The sequence below is a fragment of the Gavialis gangeticus genome, unplaced genomic scaffold (genome assembly GCF_001723915.1).
Source record: "Gavialis gangeticus isolate Ggan-Ray unplaced genomic scaffold, GavGan_comp1, whole genome shotgun sequence".
NCBI classification, from domain to species: Eukaryota; Metazoa; Chordata; order Crocodylia; family Gavialidae; genus Gavialis; species Gavialis gangeticus.
In genome coordinates, this window is record NW_017729016.1 from 8,038,559 (window position 1) to 8,048,682 (window position 10,124).

The following is a 10,124-nucleotide window of genomic DNA, read 5'->3' on the forward strand; positions in this document are numbered from 1 at the left end:
AAAGGAGGCAGGGGGAGCTCTGATTTTATATGATGAACCACCCCCCCACCAAAATATATAGGCATTTAGGTTTTTTTTTTAAATAATTGAGGCACTGGTAGGCTTCCAAATTGCTTTAAAGTTGTAAATATATCAATAAAACGTTGTGTTAATTTGATACCTATATATATCTATAGATATCTATATCTATAGATATATATAGTGGTGTTTCATTTTAATCATGTAAAAACACAGATTTGAGGAGGTTTAATCTGAGAATTTGGGGTTTCTATCATAGAATTTGCAATTTTTAAACAGAGAAAACCAGGATCCCCAATAATGATGCACCATACTCTCTGCACCCCCTCTATCAAAATCCCAGATTTGCCCCTGTTTTAACACACACATATACACTATTCTTTAGGTAAGCATATTAGTAATAATGATATTGTCACTGAAGTGATGTTTAGAGGCACCAACCACCATTTGTACATATCATAAAAAACAGCACCCAGCCCTAGAAACTTAAAGTCTAAGTAGACAAGACACACAAAAGATGGGAGGGAAACCGCCCAAAGGCATGCAGTGGGTCAGTGGTTGGTTGATTTGAAACAGAAACTGGACTCACTGACTCCTTGTTTGCCATCTAAAGCCTCACCTGCAACCAGAGACTCTAAAGGCCATAAAACAGCTCCGTTCTAATCTGCTGAAAATGCTTTAAATGCAGCTGTGAATATAGCAGTGGCAGACAGCAGCATGCGGAACTGAAAGAAGTGTCACCACATTCACATTAGCGTGGCGGGGAATGAGCACTAACCTACTTTGGACCCTACACACATATAACTACACTGCTTCCAGCTCAGGAGGTAGTATGTGCAGAGCAGCACAACCTATCTGAGTGTCCTGGGTAGTCTGAATTATGGAAATCTTACTGGAAACATGAATCACTATCACTGCTTTGAAGCATGCTGCTTGATAATAATGAATTGCATTTCTTCACACTAAAATGAAATACTTTCTGTAAATGGGCTCTTTACCAATTTTGAAAGAATGAGACAATGAGACAAAAATCCCCATTTTTTTGCTAAATCAGCAAAGTGGTGATAATTTGCTTAGGATACTGCTGGCCCCACACACTCAAAAATTCACTTGGGAGTGTTCAGACAGCAGGGGACAGTGGGTGCTCCTATATGAGATGCTTAATGCCCATCGGACTAATTCTACTGTGCATTAGTGTGGCTAGCAAAAAATGTGCTAATACACAAATGTGCAGTAGATTAGTCCAATGACCATTAAGCATCACAAAAAAAGCATTTGTTTGCACTAATGTGCGGTAGTGCAGATTACAGTGCATTAAGTTAGTACCTGTTATTACAGGTACTAAACTTAATGCGCTGTAATTACAGAGTATTAATGAACATGTAGACGCACCCAGTAAGGTCAAATTTTGAGTTTGGGGGTGGGTTGGGGGAAGGGGGAGCTTTACAAAAGGATTTTAGCACATACTGTTTCCTTTGTTGCTCTATGAAAGGGAGCCTACTTCTGAGTTGGAAAGCGACCTGGCATAGGCCCTGGTTCACTAAAGCACGTAGCCATATCTTAATTTAAAACATCTGCTTAAATTCCATAGGCTTTAATGAAGTGAACTAAGAGCTTAGGATGTGGGGGGTGGGAGGGAGGGGCGTGCTAACACTTGTCTGTCTCACAGGCATATGGAAAGGCTTGCGGGAAAATCCCACCCCTTTGAAGTAAATGACAGTTTTACTGTTGGCAGCAATGGGATTATGATTTTGCTTCAAAGTTTCTAATGACCTTTGAGACAAAAAGTGCTCAGAAGGGCTAGTAATAAGATTTATGGGGTTCTTACCTTTACAGAAGAGGCTAGATCTGGTAGTTGTGTAGGAATATTGTTTTTTTAATTCTTCTTTTCCTTCTTGCACCAACAGAGAACAAGAGGAAGACAAGGAGATGGCTGAATTCCTTCGAATCAAGTTAAAGCCTTTAGACAAAGTAACACAACCTCCAGCCAGTAAGTTTCTAACTGTTCAAAAAGAAGTAGGAAAGGAAAAGCTCTTCAAAAAATTCTGGAAAGAAAGGAATAGATTTCTAAGGTCTCCCAGGACTTGCTAGTCAAGCACCCAGTGAATGTCAATGAGAGTTTGGCATTTCACTGCCATTTGTACTTCTGAAAAATATTCCCTGAATTGCTTTTACCAAAACCAGCCTTGGTTTCTAGCCATCTTGGCTAAGTTATTAAAAACAATTTAAGGGATTTTGATGCCTAGTTCCAATTAAAATCAAATCTAAATTTTATATGCAACTTTAGAAAACTGTGTTAACCTGTTTTATAAGTTAGCAATGTGTTTGTCTGTGCACAAACATTGCCACAGCTTGTTTGTGCCGCAACAGTAGTTTATTGCAAGGATTTTCTGATGAACAAAATGAATACACTTTTAATCATGTTGGCTCAACTTAGCTAGCTTGAATACTTGCAAATCATTTTTCCAATTCAGGCTAACATTTTTGAACGCAGGGTAGCTGGCTGTGCCACAGGCTATGGCAAAACAGTGCCAGATAGCATAACTCCCCAGATTGTAGCCCATAAGTATCTTATACTATACATTTCTGAACTGTACTTAGGAATAAACAGGGTGTTGAGAACAGGATTGGCTCCTAAATTCTCATTCAAATCAGCTGCAAAAGTGCAACACATCACTGGGTTAGTTCAAGGATGGATGCAACCTTCCCTAGAGTTTACCTGTCCCTTTATTATTATTATATGGCCTTTTCAAGGCATCAGTCTCAAAGATACACTGCCAGGTCTCAACCCTACATATCTAACTCAGGTCTAAGCAGAGAGATGGTCTCAAGGGTCAGCTGGCCATTATTCCATTTTCATGTTCTTTTCCTCGGCAGGAAGATGCTATTTTATTAGCTGGGTACTGAATGGACAAGGAGGTTCTGATGGTTGGAGTGTCTAAAGTAACCATATCAACTGAACAAAAATGGCACCTCCAGAAAGCATATCCCTATTTGTTAGCTCCCTCTTACCTTGCCTTATGAATACATCTAAAAATATACAGTCATTTTGAATGAAAATTAATTTCCCTAAATTCAGCTGTTTTAGGACTCCATCTTAAACTGCATCCTGTGGCAAACACAACAGTGATAAACTGAATGCCAGTTATTGATATGCTACCTAAGTGTCTTGGGAGGCAAGAGCTGAGTAAGAGCATTTTAGTCTCACAGACCTTCCCATCAGCAGCCTCACCCAAGGATATATACCTTCACAACATTGTGGCTGGTCACACACATTGAAGGTTAAAGACAATAACTTTGGCCGATATTCATTCTGGCAACATTTTTATTTGGTAGAGAACTAAGAAGCACCTAATGAGCCAGGTTGTCAGATAGGCTATGTTAGACATCTGATAGCTATCAGCCCTAGAACCACTGCCATTGAGGAAAACAGAAGAAAACCCAAGCTCGGGAAGAGCAGGAGATATTGTTAAAACAGTAGTAGATGGTTTCTAAGTTAGGCTATTCACTTATGCCACTGGGGGATTAATACCCGACTCTAAAGGAAGCAGATGAGAAATGAGATCATGTAGTCCTCACTTGGCGAGTGTGCCCTATTAGTAGGAAAATACCAACTTAAAAAGGGTCTGTATCCAGGAGAATATCACCATTTTGCACAGCTTAGTTTCAAAGGACCAAGGTCTTCCTGGAGTGGGGTAAAGCAGGGATGGGCATAGGTTTTGCTACAGGACTGAGAAAGAGATATTTAAAAATGCATTGCTAATTGTTTATTGCCTTTTAGTCATGAGGACATGACTCAGCTCCCTTGCATGTCCTCTTTCCTTCATCTTCCTTTTAATGCTTTTTACTATTTAAAATTGTTAATAATAAAGATACTTTTCCCTTTCTGTAAAAAGACTATGTTTTGCCCTTGCTGAGCCTGACATTAACATCCTTAAGCAAGTTGCACTGACCTGTGTGGGCTGTCTTCTAAGCTGGAAGTGGTATAGCTGCGCCCAAATGGGCCCCTGGGCCAGATAATTAGTACCATAGTGACAGTACCTAGTAGTCCATTTCTATGCTAATTAGCCTGCCTGCAGCACTGCCCAGACGCAGCTACACTTCTGCCAGTTCAGAAGGAAGCCCACATGGAGAGGTGCAGTGTGTTTGAGGACACTCGCTGGGCATGGTAAATTTACTATGTAAACTGTAGTCTTGCTATCGGTCTCTGAGGACTGGTGGATGTAGGAACCCAGCCAATGGAATTATGCTGATTTTCACCAACTAAGGATCCTGACCCTCACACACTATACCTAGCAGTAGACTGACACAGCCAGACAGAGCAGTCTGAGGAAGCGTACACTGCCATTGCAATTGCAGTTCTTGGCAGTTGAACACTGCACTTCAGTCCCCAGGGCTGTCAGGTAGTGACCAACTTCTGGGTCTCCCACTCAGAGGACTGGCTGATATCTAAGGTTTTTTGATTAGCCTTCCCTTTCGCCTCCACCACTTTGACCCAGGACCCACTTCTACTCATTGGTTTTCCATTTTCTGTCTCATTTCATGTCACATCTAGATTCTGTGGCCTCTTCCTCTCTTGGAAGGGCTCCACCCAGCAGTCTCAGGCATTAATAAGCTGGTGCCTTTCAACAGCACTAGGAGCACTGTCCAAAGGACCGTCCATTCAAATGTGTCCAGAAGCAAAACTTGTTGTGTACTTCAGCTAGAAGCAAGTAGAAACAGTGTGGTCCAGCTCCAGGTTTTTGACAGTGCTCTGTTTTGAATGTTACAGGTGCCCCAGCAGAAAAGAAGGCAGAACCTCCTCCAAGCAAGCCCACTGTTGCCAAAGCAGGCTTAGCTATCATTAAAGATTGCTGCGGGGCCACACAATGCAGCATCATGTAGCAATGGGCCCTTTGTCAAGTCTATCCATTTTCTTTTCAAACCTTTTCATCGGATAAAAGTATAGGGTGAAAGGATTTAAAAGCATCCCAACAGTCAAATCAACAGCTACTGTAACATTACAGTAATGTACTGAATGTGTACCAATGGTGAACCCTTCACTATTGCATGGATCACTCAATGCGCATGCCTGAAACAAAGATATATATATATAGCAGCTGTCCAATGACCAGAAAAGATTTGTAAGAATACAAGAAAAAAATACAATCCAGTGACAAATGTGAATTAGAAAAGGGCATGTTTTACCAAGTAATGTGTAAAGTAGCAATTTTAAAAAATTCCTCACTTTGTAGGATTTGTTATACACTTTTTCCCCTTGGTAAATTGAATTTGAACTCTTGCCAAGGTCAGAATATAAAATATCCCATCTTGGCTCCTTTTCAAAATGAAACCTCCGAGTGGTGATATTGTATATAGTGCAACCAACAGATGAAGCAAATTTAGTATAACTGATGTTGCATACAAAACATTATTGAACTAGTGTAACATTCACCTACTTTGCTGTGGAGTTTCATTTCCAATTCTTCATAAAGAATGGATAACAGTGACCAAGGATGCTGTCCCCAGACTTGATTTATTGTGACATTTAAGTGACACTGTGGTCAAACATCCAACATCAATTCTGAACAACCCCGTTCAGATGGATAGTGACTGTCCATTTGTAAACTGGTCTCTGCTAAACTTGTAGCAGATGTAGCTAGTGTTGGGTGTAAATTCAAATGCTACATCATTTGTGTCCACCTTGCACGCAGTCAGCAAGGTAATAACCCAGAGAGTTCAGTCAGCTATTTAAAACAGCATCTAAAAGCACTACTAGACTATGCATCACAGTTTAAATAGGTTGCTGACCAGAAGGGTAGAAAAACATGAAGGCAGCATGATCATTTAAGATATGAATCAGGGTGCTAAAAACAGCTATTAGTTAGATACTTAATGGCTATGGGAAACACTTGCTGCCACATATTAGAGAAAGACAATAAACACCCCAATTATGACGTTGAGTTCAAAACTAAAAAATACAAAGATGAAATTGTTGATACCAAGAAGGTTGCAATATGTAAGAACTGATATGTTTTCAGACTAAAGGAAACACAGATAGACCTAATATACCTGTGTTTCACTATTTAACTGCGTTTTCAATCAGTATGCAGACTACAACATGTAAAATCTAGTTGTTCTTTTGATAACAGTAAGATGATATGTCTCTGTGACTTGTACACCATATGTATCGGCGTGTGTTGTGATGGATGTAAGTAGTTAAATAAACGCAGACAATCTCGTGTGAAAGCAGCAGGCTTAAAAGGAATAATAATGATCAACAGGTGGTGAAATGTTCCTAAAAGAACATTTGGACCAGTCTGACTGGAAAAGAGATTAAATCACAAGATCGCCACAGCTAGAGGGAGAGATGGCTTAGTCAAGTGAGGATTTCTGAGCATGTTTAAAGTGGATGGTAGACTGCTGCTCCTAATCATGATGGGAGAGACTGCTGGGAATCCAGCATTTAAAGAAGTCGTGTTGCCAGATCTTTTTGAGGGGTGGGGAGAAATCAGTAGTGTTTCCAGGGAGGAAGCAATGCTGGCTGAAGAATTGTATTAACAGGGAATTCTCGTGGGATTCAGCTTTTATGGCTGGAGTTTAGGCACATTTCTGCAGAGCAGCGGCAGTAAAATCCTAAAGAACAAGCACAGCAAAGACATCGGTTGGTGTCTCAAGGAAATTGAACTAACATTCAGAATTGAAACTGAGCTTTTAACTTGCAGAATGTAAAGATCAGCTTCGCTGAAAGAAACAGTTATCAGTGAAGTCTTAGGGTTTTCTGGGGGGGATCTTTTTCCATTGGATAACTAATACATAAAAGTTGAGCAGCTGTGACCCAGATAAATCAGTGGTTCCTTTGGAAGCAGAATCAAGGATCCTCCTGGCTACAGGTCTTGTAATGAATGACTAGCCTGCGCAGAATCAGATTTTCAGTGGTGTTCAATGTTAATGCTCCCTTTGTTAAATTCATAAGGGTTTTTTTTACATCTGGCTTCACTGTGAACAGTAAGGTACTGAATGCTTTTGTAAATCTCACACATTGTCTCTGAAAACTGGACTTAGTGCACATTTCAAAGTGCTACAACATGTTAGATCAGGGGTGGGCAAAATGCGGCCCAGGGGTGGGATGTGGCTTGCCAGGCCTTTCTGTCCAGCCTGTGGGGCCCCTAAAAAGTTAAAAAAATTAATATTAATCTGTCCTGGGCTGCCTGTCATGCAGCCCTTGATGGCTTGCAGAAGCTCAGTAAGCGGCCCTCTGCCCAAAATAATTGCCCGCCCCTGTGTTAGATTGTAGACCTAGCTGCCCCTGTTAAAGTCAGTAAGAAGAGTCTTAAGCCTGAAACTTTGAACCGAGTACCTTAAAAGCATACTACACACGACCATTTTAAGGTACGTATCTGAGAGTTAACAAAACAACTTGTGATTTGATGTTGTCTTTGTTTAGGGCAGGGGCTTGGGAAAGACATCTTAGAAGGCTGAATTTAGTGGCTGGGTTGTTGGCATGTTTTAGGGTGACATGGAAAATCAGGTCTACCCAGGTGCGCCAGGGTGCGCAGCCACCTTTATTTTTGGAATTCTTGGCTAAACACCAATTTCCTTAGCATCAGGAAAATGCACAAAATTCAAGCTAGGAAAGATATTTTAGAACATCAAGCTCATTACCAAGGGAAGACTGCTCCATGCCAGCACACTTGACTATATTTCTGCATAGGATTTCACAGTCCCAAGAGAAAAATGAAAATGATAAAATTACTATTTGCACCGAGCAGTCTCATTCTGCTATCACATGGTTCCCATTACATCTTTTACTGGTTTACTGAAACTCTACGGCAAAGTAGAGTTAAATGTGTTCCCAAGTAAAGTAAGATGTAGTGTTATATGAAACATTTGTTATTATTTTTCTTTAAGCTACTGAGAACGGTGAGGTGGTTGTGGACTAGAGTAGGATATGTATGTCTTATGCATAATTTCCTTTCAGAAGATGTAGATTAGCATTCTGAAAAGAAAGAACGGTTCTGTAAATTAATACTCTTTATGAAAAAAATGAAGGGCTTAATTTCAATTAAAAATGCACAATTTCTTCCATGGATTAGACTCCATAGAAATGGAACTCAGCAAAAATGGCTGAGTCCATAACTTTTTCCCTTGGCTAGATGCTGTGAAAAATAACTTGCTACCTCCCAGAAAGATCAAGAGTTCTCAGCCTTGTATTTAACCAGAATCATTTGTGCACTGAAGTGGAAAAGGAGGCCATGGGAGATAAAGCCCTTAATTCAGGGGTGTCATGTCAAGAACACTTTATTTTTATATAAAACCTGATGTCAGGGCCATCTGGTATAGACTAACTGTAAAATGCTGGTTCTCTGAAATACTTTCCTGAGTCAGGAATTAAAGGCAATCTTTAGCTAAGAAGGTTTAACAGCAGCTAGGGGAGTAGTTGGCCCATTACAGAATGAAATGCCCTCTATGTGGACTGGTCTTCCCATTAGAGTGCTATGCTATGCACTTGCCTGATGCACAGTTCTCTGTGGGCTCTGTGGTGGTGGTAAAATGAGATACCTTGCCAAATGACTGATCAATCCTGGGGAGAGTAGTACAATTAAGGGACACATCAAGGGATTTCTTTTCAGTCTTATTACTTCCATTATTTGTTCTGCTGCAGGAAGTGCAACAAAATTGTATGTTCAACTGAATTAAGAGTTTATTTTACTCCTACATTTGGAGAAATAGCTCTTCAGAATAACCCAGAAAACTTGAACAATACGTAATTTTATTATCAGGGATTAATTCAACTCAATTTAACTAAAGCTGTATTAAAAGGAGTTGCCGAGAACATCGACATTTTAAAAAAAATCAACTAAACTTCTTCCACACAACTTCTGAGTGGATTGACAATTTCCAGCCTATTAAACCAGTGATACAGAGGACAGATTATACTATCAAAATAGGCTCCCATAGGGTCAGTTTTTGCTGAGAACAAGGCATTTGTTACCTTGTAGTTACTGTTCACTGACACCGGTGTTAACTCCTTCATAGACAACGTGCCTCGTCAGAGGCAATTAATTTTTTATGCACACAGGCTCAGAGGCCACCAGAGTCCTTCCTACTATATCCTGAACAGCAGTGCGTGGAGAAGAGGAGAGTTATGGAATGGCTGTGTCTTTTTGTTGTAAATAAGAGTCCTACATGTTTTATTTCAGTGGTGGTCCTGATTGTCCAGCTTTGTTCACACTTCATATTTCCACATAGGCTTAAAAGCCTATCTTCAATCACACCTAAATGGACAAAGTCAATTAAACTGTTTTTTTTCCCCTTCTGACCAGTTTTCCCAGTGTGTTGGCCTGCTTGACCTTCAGCTGTACTGCTGGCAGCCACAAAATGTTTAAAATTGACTGATGTGAATAAAAGACCTAACAAGTGGGGTACTTGGTCAGTTCACATTTTCACTTGACGATGTTCTTCCTCTCAGCCAACTTGCCCGTTCATTTTGCATACACTGGAGCTTTATGCTGCAACTCTGAATCTGCCTTTTGAGTGGTCTTCAGTGGCAGTTTCACATACAGAACAGCTAAGGAATGACTCACAGGAAGGTCGGTCCCCTGGGAAAAAGCTGTTTTCAGGCTCTTCATCCTTTACTCTGTATAGAGCAAGATGGACTTCTAACTCCAAATCCAAGCACTTCTGAGACCTGGAGCAGTCCTGATCCATATCCGCACGCCACAGGTGGCTCAACATCTCTCTTTGGCCAAATGTTTGGAGTGACAGCTCCTAGAATTGAAAGAAAGCAGCTCGAGACTCAAAACTTGTGTCTGGGCCTTCCCTTGATTTGAATCTGATTTGAATTAATCTAGCTATCAGGGGAGCTTCGATCTGGATTCCAACTTGGACGCTCAGATCCAACCCCAAAATGAGGTTGATTAGACCACGCTTATTTATCATGAGTAAGAAACCTCTAAAAATGTCACCAACAGGAATTCTTTTCTTGTTACATTTTTCTTATTATATTTTTTGTTAGAAAAAGACCGAGATATGGATGCATGAGGACTGGGGAGTTTTGATAGTCAAGTCCTGTATATTTCTAACTTGGGCTGCACTGTTCTTATTATTCTTCCTGCAAAAAAAAA

At 40.4% G+C, this 10,124-nt stretch overlaps 1 protein-coding gene across 1 annotated transcript in view; it reads left to right on the forward strand.

Annotated features, from left to right (window-relative positions):
- CUNH16orf45 (chromosome unknown C16orf45 homolog) overlaps positions 1–10,124 on the forward strand; it is a 31,569-nt gene extending 21,445 nt beyond the window's left edge. Inside the window, exons 5-6 of the mRNA XM_019512595.1 lie at positions 1,926–2,008; positions 4,790–10,124. Coding sequence (XP_019368140.1) covers positions 1,926–2,008; positions 4,790–4,902 — 196 coding nt within the window. The 3' untranslated portion in view covers positions 4,903–10,124. The remainder of the gene's footprint in view (positions 1–1,925; positions 2,009–4,789) is intronic.